This window comes from Myotis daubentonii, chromosome 15, assembly GCF_963259705.1.
Source record: "Myotis daubentonii chromosome 15, mMyoDau2.1, whole genome shotgun sequence".
Classification (NCBI taxonomy): domain Eukaryota; kingdom Metazoa; phylum Chordata; class Mammalia; order Chiroptera; family Vespertilionidae; genus Myotis; species Myotis daubentonii.
The window spans coordinates 3,043,428-3,057,029 of record NC_081854.1 but is presented as its reverse complement, the minus strand read 5'-3'; the positions used below and the strand labels follow the sequence as shown (position 1 = coordinate 3,057,029).

The 13,602-nt window shown below is 65.3% G+C and overlaps 2 protein-coding genes across 6 annotated transcripts; one reads left to right on the top strand and one right to left on the bottom strand.

Moving 5' to 3' along the window:
• The first annotated feature begins 576 nt into the window (after nucleotides 1-576).
• Nucleotides 577-11,801, top strand: LENG8 (leukocyte receptor cluster member 8). Of its 5 annotated transcripts, XM_059665730.1 has the most exons (15): nucleotides 577-711; nucleotides 2,528-2,620; nucleotides 3,362-3,533; nucleotides 3,832-3,933; nucleotides 4,516-4,626; nucleotides 5,331-5,583; nucleotides 5,757-5,898; nucleotides 6,122-6,310; nucleotides 6,481-6,756; nucleotides 6,831-6,971; nucleotides 7,096-7,381; nucleotides 7,794-7,895; nucleotides 7,981-8,049; nucleotides 8,134-8,471; nucleotides 10,555-11,801. In XM_059665730.1, exons 2-15 carry the CDS (start codon nucleotides 2,583-2,585, stop codon nucleotides 10,715-10,717), a joined length of 2,382 nt encoding a protein of 793 aa, XP_059521713.1. In that variant the 5' UTR covers nucleotides 577-711; nucleotides 2,528-2,582; the 3' UTR covers nucleotides 10,718-11,801. The 5 variants fall into 5 exon arrangements, with proteins under 5 accessions (XP_059521713.1, XP_059521709.1, XP_059521712.1 ...); XM_059665726.1 differs by having other exon boundaries at nucleotides 8,134-10,698; XM_059665728.1 differs by lacking the exon at nucleotides 577-711 and adding an exon at nucleotides 921-1,068 and having other exon boundaries at nucleotides 8,134-10,698.
• LENG9 (leukocyte receptor cluster member 9) lies at nucleotides 11,430-13,577 on the bottom strand. Its single transcript, XM_059665735.1, has one exon. The coding sequence runs from the start codon at nucleotides 13,421-13,423 to the stop codon at nucleotides 11,867-11,869; it is 1,557 nt and encodes a 518-aa protein (XP_059521718.1). The 5' UTR covers nucleotides 13,424-13,577; the 3' UTR covers nucleotides 11,430-11,866.
• Nucleotides 13,578-13,602: the final 25 nt, after the last annotated feature.

The following is a 13,602-nucleotide window of genomic DNA, read 5'->3' as shown; positions in this document are numbered from 1 at the left end:
CTCAGCCTCCATCAGCGGCCTCGCAGGACCGGCTACCTGCCCCCCTGTACGGGCCTGCTATCTGCCCCCCTCTACGGGCCTGCCTCTTCATCAGGACCCCACACCTGTATTTTGCCGTCCCCCCTCTCTGTCCACCTAAGCCGGGGTTGTCTCCGAGCGTGGGCACCCGCCATCCCCTCTGCCGGACGCGCCGTTCCGTTTCAGGGACTGAGGGCGCTTCCATTTCCGGTGGGGCCTGTGTTCACCCCTTTTTGCGCTCGTCATTCCCTTCCCCAGGCTCCCCCATCCCTGGATGGCGGGCAGTCCCACAAGTCCCAGCCACCCTGGTTTATGTCTACAATCGGAATAATAAATGGCTACCACGAACGCAGCCAAAACTCGGCTAAAGGACGAGCGCAACGCCCAACCCGGTCGCGCGTGTCCCCTCGGGGCCACCGTCCCCACCCTGTCTTCCGGCTTGTCAGGAGCGCCCTCCCGCTGAGTGCGTAGGCGGGAAGGCGGGCTCAAAGCCCAGAGAGCGACGCCCATTGGCTGTGAAGGGTAGCCTAGGGGGGGCGGGGCGGGACGAGGCCTGCGGCTGACGTCATGACGCCGCGCTCCGAACGTCGAAGCTCAAGGAAGACCGGAGTCAGACAGCTCGCGAGCTTCTCCTCGGAGGTGGTGGTGTCGCCTTGGCCCGCAGCTGCCGAGTCCCCGGGGCGAACGGCGGAGGTGGGTGTGAGGGGCGGGGAGCCGGCGGGCGCGTCGGAGCGGCGTCTGCTTCCGGCCTCACGCCCCGCGGGGCCCTGAGGCCTTGGTGGCTGTCACCTCAACGGACGCGGCGCGCGAGCGTCCACAGGGTGTGGCGGCGCGGGCGGCACTGCGCCTGCGCGGGTGGGTGGGGCGCGCGGCGGCGCTCCCCGCGGCCCGTGCTGTGTCGCTCGCCGCTGCCCGCCGGTCGCTTGGAATTCCTGGGCCCCCGGCGCCCCTTATCTCCTATTGGCTGGGCGGTGCCAGGGAGACGACAGCGTTGTCCCGGGCGACAGGGGGGGGGGGGGCCCTGGCGCCGGCTGCTTTCCCGGGAACGCGGTGCGCACGCGCGGCGCGGCCGGGGCGGTGGCTCGCGGGCCAGGTGCGGGGGTCGGGCTGGTTCTTTCTCCCCTCCTGCCCCCCGTCCCGTCCCCCCGAATCTGCCTGCCGGACGGCCCGGTGCCAGGTGCTTCCGACTTTTACTCCTGCCCAGGACCCTCCCCCCGGACCCCGCCGGGCCTTTCCGCAGCCTCCTTCCGGGGCCGCCCCCCTTCTGTTTCCCCTTTAAGACTTTCCCCAGGGCCGTCCCCTCACTTTTGTAGGATTTCCGGGTTCTCCAGCCGGATTCGCCTTGGAGCTCACCCGTACTTGTCATAATTCCTTCGGGTTTAGGACCCGCCCCCCAGTCCTTGCCCCCCAAGACACCCATTCACTTCCTTGTCTCCTCCCCACCCCACCCCACCCTTACCTTCTGAAGGGGCTCCGGCACCCCGCGGCTTTCTCTGCTGACCCCCACCTACTCCCCGCGGGCTACCCCTCCCTCTAGGTCGGGAGCCTTCGGGGACCTTTCTGAAGTCAGTCTCTCTCTCTCTCTCTCTCTCTCTCTCTCTCTCTCTCTCTCTCTTTCTCTCTCTCTCAAGATGGGCGGGGAGCGTCCAGTCCGGGGCCCCGACATCATCTGGTCTGGCCCTGCCGCGGCGGGAGGGTGTGTTAATTAAATGTCTGACCCACTTTTAAGCTGATGGGTTTGTATGGGCCTCGATTGTTGTGTTTTGCTCCAGGCTGGGTCAGAGGCTGGGTCGGTCGCTGCCCTCTTCACCAGTTCTCCCAGCCCTGAGGGTGCCCTCTCTCGCGCCGCTGCTCAGGAATTCACAGAGTCCTTCCTCACCCTTGGCGAGGCCCCCACCTGCCCTCTGACCTCCCCTGTCTCGGGGTGCCCCTCCTCCTTCCCTTTCATAGTGGGTTTCAGATCCTTCTCCTTCCCCCTGGGGAATCCCCTCAGACTTCCGTCTGTTTCGAGTCTTTCGCTTTCCACCCAGAGCCCTGCAGGGAGGCCCCCCCCCCCCCCCAGGAGGCCCTTTGGTCCCACACTCTGCCCCGGGGCTCCCCTCTCCCGCTCCCCTTCCTGCCTGGCTTCCCTGAGTCCATCTGCTTCTCGCCACCACTTTGTGACGTCTCTTGCTGTTGCTTGAGTCTCCCGAACGCAGCGGTTCTCAACCTGTGGGTCGCGACCTCTTTGGGGGTCGCCTAAGACCATCGGAAAACACATAATATAATTCCATACTGTTTTTGTGATTCATCACTGTGCTTTAATTATGTTCACTTTGTAACAATGAAAATACATCCTGCATATCAGGTATTTACATGACGATTCATAACAGTAGCAAAATTACAGTGATGAAGTAGCAACGAAAATAATTTTATGGCTGGGGGTCCCCCCAATATGAGGAACTGTATTAAAGGGTCGCGGCCTTAGGAAGGTTGAGAACCACTGCCCTAACAGATCCTTTTCTTGCAGACGGTGAAAAAGCAATCTGGCTCCCGAGGTCCCCCCCTTACACCCCAGGGTCCAGATGGCGGCCAATGTGGGTGATCAGCGCGGCACCGACTGGTTAGTGGGCTAGAGGGACAGAGGCCGGGGTGGGGGAGCCAAAGGAGCGAGCCCCAGCGTCCTCCTCCTTGGGGTAGGGCCTTGGGCGCCAGGGGCAGTGATGCCATCACCCCTGGGGGTCCGGGCAGGGCAGGGCAGGGCAGGCCCGGCCCCCTGGCTGCAGAGTGAGGGAGCCTGGGCTGCCGTGTGGGGGGGTCAAGCCTTCGGAGCCCTCCCCTGTCACCGTCCAGTGCTGGTTTGCAAGATCGAGATGCTTCGTTCAGTGAACCGATTGGGGGCAACCTCCAGCGCTTACTCAGCCGCTTATCTTCTTGCAAATTCCTTATTTTTTTCTAAAACTGTGATTATAACCTGCTGAGTGGGGTGTTGTCAGGAAGAATTCCTTATTTTCTCCAAAACAGTGTGATTATAGCCTGCGGAGTGGGGTGGTGTTGGGCAGAATTCATTGTGCCTAGACCACTTAGACCTGCCAGGCACCAGGTCCTGTGTTCCGGTCTGCAGGTTGTAGCGCTTTGTTTGCTTTATATTTATCAACTGCTGTGCACCAGGCCCTGCACAGGGCCTGAGGTAGGGAATCTCATGGACTCCACACAGAAACCGGGTGTCAGCACGTCCTGGATTGGGGGATTTAGGCTGCAGGAGCCAGTGAGGGACCTGTGACCCCACAGGGTGGGTGGCGGCCTTTCCCACCTCGCCCCCTCCCCACGCAGTCGGGACAGCAGCCGACTCTGCTCTCCGCAGGTCCTCCCAGTACAACATGGTGGCCGGGGCGGGCAGGGAGAACGGCATGGAGACGCCCATGCACGAGAACCCGGAGTGGGAGAAGGCCCGCCAGGCCCTGGCCAGCATCAGCAAGGCGGGCGCTGCCGGCAGCTCCAAGGCCAGCAGCAACGGGCCTGTGGCCAGCTCACAGGTGAGGAGGCCACACGGCCTGGGCACCCTGCGGGGGAGTCGCTGGGGGCGGGACAGCTTGGCACCCTCTCGGGTCACCGCGTCAGAGTGCCCCCAGAGCGGGGGAGGCGAGGGCCGTTCCGGGAAGGCCCAGGGTGCCAGTGTCCCCGTCCCTGAGGTGCTGAGTCTGAGGGCAGAGGCTGGCTCTGTGGAGACGGCCCCGGTCCTGTTCCTGGGCGGTTACCCTGTCTCCTGGTTAAGGGGGCCGTGGCCCGCGGGCTGCTGCTGCCCAGGCTGACGGCGTGGGCCTCTCCCCACAGTATGTGTCTCAGGCGGACGCCTCGGCGCTGCAGCAGCAGCAGTACTACCAGTGGTACCAGCAGTACAGCTACGCCTACCCCTACAGCTACTACTACCCCGTGGTGAGTGCGCCCTCCCGTCCCCGCCCGCCCCCGCCCTCCCCGTGCTCCTTGCACAGGACCTCCATCTGCCCACACCACGGCCACGCGGGCGCTGCGGCCACTGTGCTTCCTGCGGGCCCAGCCTCGCTGTGTCCTCCTCGCCCCCAGAGGGCGCCTTTCTCTGAGGAGCTTTGTTATTGAAAGGCGCCCTGCGCCCGGCCCTCCGCTCTGCTGCTCTCCTCGGCCTGTTCTTTCACAGCACTTACGCTGGGCGGGTGACGTGTGTCTGCAGCCGCGTGTATTTTGAGTGCCAGCTTCACTCGGGCAGGGGTTGTCCAGGGTCCCACTCAGAGGAGCTGGCACACAGCAGTCACTGTGGAACAGGGAGAGAATTCTGAGAGCGAGCGCAAGTGGGATATAGGCTTGCTAGAGGTTTTAATTTTATTTAACACTTCCCTTAATGTGAGAGAATTTGGTGCATTCATGTGGTAGAGAGAGAAGCAGAGGGCTGAGTGATGAGGGGAGGGTCAGGACTGTGTTGGCTGCTGAGCAGCAGGAGGAGGGGAGCTGGCCTGCCACTCACCCTCCTCCCTGCCTGTGCAGAGCATGTACCAGGGCTACGGCTCCCCCTCCCAGTACGGGATGGCCGGCTCCTACGGCTCAGCCACACCCCAGCAGCCAGCAGCCCCCCAGCACCAAGGCACTCTGAACCAGGTAACGCCCAGCCCGTGTCTGTGTCAGGTTCCGGCTGGGGATGTAGTTTGTGAGTGTTGTTGAGCCTCCTGCCCAGCAAGTCCTGCTTTAAGAATGAAGCGGGCAGAGCAGAGGTTTTGAAACCAGGATGGGTTTGGGGCTTAGCAAGGCCAGGGCCTAGGCTGTTGGGGTGATGGTGGGGGCAGCCTGTAGTGTGGCAGCTTATCTGTGCGTTCCCCCCGCATGTGCACCTGTGCACAGCTGCACACATGATCTGGCCTTGCACTTACATGCACTTTGGTGGAGTGGTGGAGCTAGTGCAGGGAGGTGAGGGATCTGGGTTCGAATCCTAGCACCCCCTCTGGGGTGTGAGTACAAGTTCTGTGACCTGCTGCTCAGCCAGCTCAGTGAGAATGGTGACTGGCTTATTACAGAGCTGCTGGGAGTGTGTGAGCGTGTGTGCGCCATGGCTGATACGGTACACGTGCTCAGGCCATAACCACTGTGGGGGGAGGGGGGCGGGGCTGCTGCCACTTACCAGCTGGGGCCGTGGGAAAGGAGCACCTGTCTGAGCCCGTCTTCCCGCCTTCTCAGCCGTGGAAGGGTGGTTAGGAGACCCCGTTCCCCAGGGGAGGGTCGTGGCAGGGCTGAAAGCTGTGATGTGACCTGGGTGTGAGAGCAGCCGGAGGCTCTGGTCCCGCCCTCAGCGCCACTCCCTCCGACAGCCCCCCGTGCCCGGCATGGACGACGGCCGGTCCTACCAGGCCCCTCCCCCGCAGCTGCCAGCAGCTCAGCCCCCTCAGCCCTCCAACCCCTCGCACGGGGCTCACGCTCTGAGCAGCGGCCCACAGCCTGGGACCACGCCGGCCACGCAGCACAGCCAGGCGGGGCCCACCCCGGGCCAGGCCTACGGGCAGCACAGCTACCCCGAGCCGGCCAAGCCCAAGAAGGGCCAGCAGCTGTGGAACCGCATGAAGCGTAAGTGGGCAGCGCAGGAAGCCAGGGCGCGGCTGGGCCTCAGCCTCGGCAGGGGCGCGGGGCACGGGGTGCGGGGATTGTCCCAAGGCCTCGGGGGCTGCCTGGAGCTGGGCCCGCTGTTCCCAGGGGCTGGGGTGGGCCTAACTCCAGCTTTCGCTGCTCCCCACCCCCAGCGGCCCCCGGCACTGGTGGTCTCAAGTTCAACATTCAGAAGCGGCCCTTCGCTGTCACCAACCAGAACTTCAGCTCCGCCTCGGAGGGCCAGCACAGCGGCTTCGGCCCCCAGCCCAACCCCGAGAAGGCCCAGAACCACAGGTGACGGCCCTTGCCCGGTACTCGGCACCCGAGGACGCAGGCGGGCCCTGCTGCTCCGGAGGGCGGGGTGGCTCCCTCGGGGTGGCTGTGAGCGTTAAACGGGAGGGAAAGAAACGCTGGAGTCGTGCCTGCCTGTGCGTCAGCTCACTGAGCGGCGGCGGCAGTGACAGGCTTTGCCGGAGTGGGTGCTCCCAGCTGAGTCCCCACTTCCGCCCTTGCGCAGGGGGAACCTGTCCGGGAAGCCAGACGACTGGCCGCAGGACATGAAGGAGTATGTGGAGCGCTGCTTCACGGCCTGCGAGTCGGAAGAGGACAAGGACCGCACGGAGAAGCTGCTCAAGGAGGTGCTGCAGGCCCGGCTCCAGGATGGCTCGGCCTATACCATCGACTGGAGCCGGGAGCCTCTGCCCGGGTGAGTCCAGCCTGGAGAGGAGGCCAGGCTGCCTGGGTGCTGGGCGGGGCCCAGGGTTGGAGCTGAGGCCCGTGGAGGCAGGTGGGCGAATCACCAGGGTGGAGTGTCCCTGGGGCAGCTGGCCGGTTGGGTGGGAGGCGTGGGTTGGTGATGTCCTGCTCTGTCCTCAGGCTGACTCGGGACACTGTGGCAGAGAGCCCCAAGAAGAAGCGGTGGGAGGCCCCCAGCAGCCTTCACCCTCCCAGGGGGGCAGGCGGCACGACCAGGGGCGGGGGTGCCCAGTCACAGCGAGGGACGCCAGGGGCTGGGGGTGCTGGCCGAGCGCGGGGCAGCTTTGCCAAGTTCGGCAACCGCAATGTCTTCATGAAGGACCACAGCTCCTCTTCCAGCACAGAATCCCGTTCCCGCTCCTCCTCCCGGTCCCCGACCCGCCACTTCCGCCGCAGGTGGGTGCAGCTCCAGGCGGGGGTGGGCCTGCGGGGGCGCCGGCTCGGGCCTCACCTTCCTGCTGCTTCCACAGTGACTCCCACTCGGACTCGGACAGTTCCTACTCAGGGAACGAGTGTCAGCCTGTGGGCCGCAGGAACCCGCCCCCCAAGGGCCGGGGCGGGCGGGGGGCCCACATGGATCGGGGCCGAGGCAGGGCGCAGCGAGGCAAGAGGTGAGTGAGCCTTGAGCCTTTGGGTGGGTGGCCAGGGAGGGTGCTGTGCCCTTGGGCCGCGTAGCAGAGGCCTGGTGGTGCTCGATGCCCGTCTCCTTCACCGGCCTCCCCACCCCCCCCCCAGGCATGATCTAGCGCCCACCAAGCGCAACCGCAAGAGGATGGCGGCGCTGGAGTGTGAGGACCCCGAGCGCGAGCTGAAGAAGCAGAAGCGGGCAGCCCGCTTCCAGCACGGACATTCCCGCCGCCTGCGCCTCGAGCCCCTGGTGCTGCAGGTGGGCGGCCTGGAGAGCAGCGGGGGCGACCCCGACTGGCAGGAGCTGCAGATCGTGGGCACCTGCCCCGACATCACCAAGCACTACCTGCGTCTCACCTGTGCCCCCGACCCGTCCACGGTGCGCCCTGTGGCGGTAAGTGCTGGGAAGGGCGGGGCCTGGCTGGCCGGGTGGGTGGGCACTGGGAGGGTGAATGGAGCACAGCTTGTGCCTCCGAGCCCCGAGTTCCCAGCACACAGCCTTGTCGGGGGACTTGCCAGGCCTCCGGGCCTCCGGGTCCTACTGGAGATGGGACAAAGGACCCCGGTCCTCACAGGCCCAGGAACAAGGCTGCGAGTGTTCGTGTCCCGGGTGCACGCCGGCCGGGCGCTGACCTGGGACTGGCCCAGGAGCTCTCCCGCGGCCTGTGGGTTCTTCCTCACACATGGGCCACGAGGCGGGTTTGATGCCGCAGCCTTCCTTTCAGACCCGAGTTAGGGGGCTGGACAGGGTTGGGAGTGTCCCTGCTCTGCCCGCCTGTCCCTGAGCTCCGTGTGGCGCCTTCCAGGTCTTGAGGAAATCGCTGTGCATGGTCAAGTCCCAGTGGAAGGAGAAGCAGGACTATGCCTTCGCCTGCGAGCAGATGAAGTCCATCCGGCAGGACCTGACGGTGAGGGGCTGGGGCGGGGTAACGGGCTGGGGGTGGGGGTGCGTCCCGCCCTGCTGTGGCCTGACTCCTCTCCTTGCTGCCCCAGGTGCAAGGCGTGCGCACCGAGTTCACCGTGGAGGTGTACGAGACACACGCCCGCATCGCCTTGGAGAAGGTGAGTGGGCTGCCGGGCTCCTCTCGGGCTCCTCCCGGGCTCTCCCCAGCCTCACGCTGCTCCTCCCCGCCTGCCCGCCCACAGGGTGACCACGAGGAGTTCAACCAGTGCCAGACGCAGCTCAAGTCGCTGTACGCGGAGAGCCTGCCCGGCAACGTGGGTGAGTTCACCGCCTACCGCATCCTCTACTACATCTTCACCAACAACTCGGGCGACATCACCACCGAGCTGGCCTACCTGACGCGGGAGCTGAAGACGGACCCTTGTGTGGCCCACGCCTTGGCACTGAGGGCAGCCTGGGCTCTGGGCAACTACCACCGCTTCTTCCGGCTCTACAGCCACGCGCCCTGTATGTCCGGCTACCTCATAGACAAGTTTGTGGACCGGGAGCGCAGAGCCGCCCTCAAGGCCATGATCAAAACGTATGTTCAGTTGAGCTCCCCCGCGTCCCCCCTTCTTCCCCCTCCATTCCTGGCGAGCAGGCCTCTAGCTCATGTCCCGGTCTGTCCTGGCCCCTTCGCCCTCTCGTCCTCTCTCCCTCTCGTCCTCTCTCCCTGTCTCATCCTCCCCTGCTGTGCCTCCTGCTCCCCTTTGCTCGGCCCTCCCTCTGGCCCTCTTCCACCATTCTTTCTTTCTTTCCATTTTGGGGTCCCTCCACCCCCTCCTGGTGTTCTTCCCACTCACATCACCTGGGACCCTGGCTGGTCAGCTCTGGGCTCCCTGCCTTCGAGGCCTCTGTCTGCCTTTCTCTCGTGGCTCTCCTGCCACACCTCTTGCTCTAGAGACAAACTAGAAAACACGGCCCTGATCTTGGCAGCTTCTGGTCTGATGGGACAGGGCCCCATTCCCACTTGACTTGAGTCTTTTGCGGGTGCCAGATGTTAGGGAAACGGGCGAGATGCCGGGCAGGCTGGGCCTGTCCCCCCGACATTGGTGTGCCCGCCACGTGCTCGAGAGCGAGGGGACTCTGTTCTTAGGGCCGCGAGTCTCCTGCGAGACGGGGACGTGTCAGGAGGTGCCTTTTGTTGTCACAGTTGTCACAGCCGGGGCTGCTGCTGGCCTGTGGTGGGTAGAGTCCAGGATGCTGCTGACCAGCCCACAGTGCCTGGCACCCCACAGCACTAATGGGGCCCGCTGTCAGCCTCTCTGAGGGTGAGGGCCCTGAACGCCATGTCTGTTAGCTTTCGATCCATGTGGATGGTTTGGAGCCAGGGACGGGACGTTCGAACTGAAGGTTAGGGACATTCTAGGGCAGCGGTTCTCAACCTGTGGGTCGCGACCCCTTTGGGGGGGGGGGTCGAACGACCCTTTCACGGGGGTCGCCTAAATACATCCTGCATATCAGATATTTACATTACGATTCATAACAGTGGCAACATTACAGTTATGAAGTTGCAATGAAAAGTAATTTTATGGTTGGGCCACCACATGAGGAACTGTACCAAAGGGCCGTGGCATTAGGAAGGTTGCAAACCACTGCTCTAGGGCCACGGAAGTCGAGGGGGACATGGGCAGAAACGGGGTGAGGATGCACAGGAGCTGCCTCCTGGCAGTGCGTCCGCCCTCTGCAGCCCGACAGGCCCCGGCGGGGGAGCTCCTGAGCTGCCTCCAGCTTGGGTTGCGGGGCCGGGACTCTTCCTTGTTAGTGTGTGTGCTTGCCTAGGTGAGAGGGGCCTGGCCTGGCACTGCCTTTCCTTGGCAGACGGGTCCCTGCAGGCTGGCCAAAAGACCAGCTCGGGGGGGCAGCAGGCTCTCCTGGGCTCCATGGACAGCAGGGCTGGGGCCACACATGGGCTTGGGGCAAGGCCCATTCCGAGTTCTCTGAGCCACTAGTATCCTAGGCGACACGCAGTGGCTGTGCCCTGGCCCAGCAGTTCGGGGGGGGGGGGGGGTGGTTGTGAGGGAGATGACTCAGCCTACAGGCGAGGGTTCGCTCAGGCAGCAAGCACTTAGACAGCTGCTTCCGGGCACAGGCCCCGTGCTCAACAAGTGGTATCTCTTGTGACAACCAGACTTCCCAGTGTGGGATGTGTAGGAAGTGCTGGCTGACACCTGTGCCCAGGGCAGCCCTGAGGCGCTCAGACCCAGGGTTGGGGTCCCGTGAGAGCCGGGTCCCCAGAGTAGCAGTCAACCCTCCCGTCCTGTGCCTGTCCCCATGGGCCATCTGCCTGGCCCCTGCCCTCGGCCACAGAGGCCCTCTTCTGAGGGACTGCTCAGGCCTGGGAGCAGTGGAAGAGCCGGTGAGGCCCTTCCCTCCCCCTCCTTCCTGGCCTCCCGCACAGGTAAGTGAGGGTAAAGGGCGCACACCTGGGGTTGGGGCTCTCAGCCCCCTGTCAGGGCCCCCCAAGCTCCAGAGGTAGGGAGGTGGGTGAGGGGTGGGTACCAGAGGTCAGCAGGTAATGTGCTGAGGAAACCCTTTGGGTGTCGGAAGGGGGGCACCCACTCCCTGTTCGTGGGGCCCCTGCCCGCCGCCCGCCTCATCACATTCTCCTCTTGTTTCCATAGCTTCCGCCCTGCGCTGCCAGTCTCCTACCTGCAGGCCGAGCTGGCCTTCGAGGGCGAGGCCGCCTGCCGGGCCTTCCTAGAGCCCCTAGGCCTGGCCTACACGGGCCCGGACAACACCAGCATCGACTGCCGCCTCAGCCTGGCGCAGCTGTCCGCCTTCTGAGCACCGCGCCACGGGGGTGGGGGGCAGGGCTGCGGCCCCTCGCCACCTCTGCAGATTTTGTTTTTGAGCCATGGACTTGGGTTGTAAATTAATTGTGGGGAGTGAGCTCCAGGAAGAGCCGCCATCCCTGCCCCCGTTTTCCTACCGGGGAGTCTGTACAGAGATTTTTCTACGTTTTTATTTTTGCCTCAGAGGAATGGGATGGGAAGGAGGGGGGGCAGCCGAGGGTTGGGGGCTTGGTCTGTCCACACTGCACCTCTACTAATGCTGTCTCAGTGTTTTCTCTCTCTCTCTCTCGAGCTTGTACTCCAGTACCAACTCGGCACCCTGGCCCATCTCATGCCAGGGGGCCAGCAGAAGAAGACAGGCCGCTCTGCCCGTGCCCGCTGCGGCGGGGGCACCAGCACGCTGCCCGCCGCTCGTCGCTCGTCGCCCATCTGCCTACCTCACCACAGACTCTTGTTGCCCAGCCCTCCGGGGCCTCAGTGCTCGGGGCGCGGGGAGCCGCAGAGACTGTGTCTTGCCCTCGGCTCCCGCCCCAGAAACGCCATCGCCGCACCAGGCCACCAGCAGATCCACGTTGCCACCTGCACGGAAGACTCCGGAGGCCATCGCGGGACCTCACCGGCCGGGCCGCCTCGTCTGCAGTTGTATTAAGTTGTCTCGTGTCCCCTCCTCCTGCCACCCCAGTGTTTCTTCTAGTTTTTTTCCCCCCTTCCCCCCTCTTCCCCCTCCTGCTCCCTCCTCCCTTGGTTCAGCACAGGTAAACGGTTCCCCTCCCCGCCTTCATGGATCACCAGCTCACGTCACATTTCCTTCTCGTTTCTTTTTGTGTGTTTATTTAAGTTATTTTCCCTCCTTCCTCCCCTTTTCTTTTCCCCTCCCTCCCTCTTCTGCCATGTAATTGGAGGTTGTGCAATGAGTTTGCAAACAGCTGGACTGTCAGGCTGCTTTTTTTCCAGATATTCCTTCTCTGCCTCCCCTCCCCTCCTCCCCCTCCCCCTTTCTTTCCTTCATTCTTTCTTTGGATCACTGAGCACGTGTGGAAGCTTGAGAGAAACCACAATTAAAGAGAGAGAGCGAGCGTGTGCTTTGTCCCTCCTGCTTGGACTGGATCTCCTCCCGTGTTTGGCACCGAGATCCGGTTTGTCACCCCAGGGGGATCTCAGCCAGGGGCTGGTAGGTGTCCCCTGCCCTCCCCATGCGGCACAGCCAGAGTTGTCTCAGGAGCTGGCTCCCCAGCTCCTGACCTGGGCTGGACCCAGGCACGGGGAGGTGGCCTTGAGAGCCCCGGGGGACCTTGGCCAGCGTGAGGTGGGGGTGCAGCCCCCCTAGGGGCTGTAGCACTCTGAGCCCTCCAGCCTCCAGCCTCCGGCTCAGCACTTGAGCCATGTTTTCCAGGGACGGGGAGGGGGGCGCACAGAGCACATGGGGGCCCAGGAGCACCAGCTGCCTAAACGTCACCTGCGGGGGTACCTGAAGTCCCGGATCTGAGAGGGCGCGTTTCAGCGCACTGACCGCGGCCGCTGTCTCGCCGGGGCCCGCCAGCCTCAGCAGGGCCAGCGTCAGGTGCAGGGCCTGGGGGGGCACCAGGAAAGCAGCGCACGATGGCGCAGCTCGGACCAGCTCTTCCTGGGCCTTGGCCACCCCCGCCTGCAGCCCGGGCTCTGTCACCATGAGGGCCACAAAATGCGTGGGCCGAGGCTGGCGAGGGGCTGTGGCCCTGGCCGCGGTGGCCTCTCCGCCAGCTTCGGGCCAGGCCTCAGTACCCCACTCCACTTGACACCCCTCTTTCGTCTCGGAAAGGACATCCGGGGGCTGCCCTGGGACCACCCGGGTCTGCGCCTCTCTGGTCCTGGCTTTGGCGGCCGGCTTCAGCGCCCTTTCGGGCTCCATCGGCGGGGAAGCGGGACTGCGGGCCCCGCCCAGCTCCTGGCCCTTCACCGAAGTCCCCGCCAGCTCCTGGCTCGGGGCTTCGGGGCCCGTCCCAGGCGGCTGTCCGAGCCCTCCTGCCGGGGCGCCAGAGCGGGGCGCAGCCGCGCAGTCCTGTGCTTCCCGGGTCCCTGATGTGTCCTCGACTCTACGCTCGTCCCCGCTGTCGGGCGCCTCTCTGGTTCCGGGCGCGTGCTCGTCCTCGTGCGCGTCCGCGTCATCCCGCACTTCTCCGTCCCCGAGGACGTCCCCTCCGTCGAGCGCGTCCAGGATGGTGGGCCCGCGGCCCTCCGCGGAGCCGGAGCCAAAGACGTGGTCGGTGCGCGAGTCGCGATCCCACACGATGCGGCCGCGGAAGCGGAAGTAGCGGACGCGGTGCTGCGGGACGGCCAGCAAGCCGGGCCCGAGCGCCGCCAGCGGCTCGTCCCAGCAGAAGGCGCCGAAGGGCTCCTCCACCACGCCCAGGAAGCGGTCGGTGTAGCCCACCGCGAAGTCGGCGGGGTCCAGGCGCGGGTCCCAGCGGATGCGCTGGATGACGGCCGCGGCGGTGCGCAGCGGCGGCTTTTTGGCCCCGGCCCCGGCCCCGGCCCCGGCCTCGGCCCCTGCCCCGGCCCCGCCTCTAGGCTGCGCCGGCGTCGGATCCCCGGGGTGGGGCTGGCGGCAGCGGGCGCCGAAGCGGCAACGGCCCTCTAGGAAGAAGCGGCAGGCCGGCGGCGGCGGGGTCTCCGCGGCGGGAGACTCCAGGGTCGATGCGGGCTCTTCGGCCGCCGCCATAGGAACCCGGGCGGTGACCCGGCTGTGTCGTCAGCGGCGGTCGCTCCGACCGCGCCCCGATCCGGGAAGCCCGCCCTCGCGCGCCAGGGACTCTGACTCAGGCCCACGTGGGCCCGCCCCACGGTGTCACCTGGAGTCTGTCCCCACCCGCTCCGCGGCTGACAGGTGCGGCCCCGCCC

Bases quoted from the DNA above. Each gene is read 5' to 3' on its own strand.
- LENG8 (XM_059665726.1), top strand. From the start codon at position 2,583: ATGGCGGCCAATGTGGGTGATCAGCGCGGCACCGACTG. The intron at 2,621-3,361 runs GTTAGTGGGCTA...TGCTCTCCGCAG, and splicing joins GATCAGCGCGGCACCGACTG to GTCCTCCCAGTACAACATGG. The intron at 7,896-7,980 runs GTGAGGGGCTGG...TTGCTGCCCCAG, and splicing joins CCATCCGGCAGGACCTGACG to GTGCAAGGCGTGCGCACCGA.
- LENG9 (XM_059665735.1), bottom strand. From the start codon at position 13,423: ATGGCGGCGGCCGAAGAGCCCGCATCGACCCTGGAGTCTCCCGCCGCG.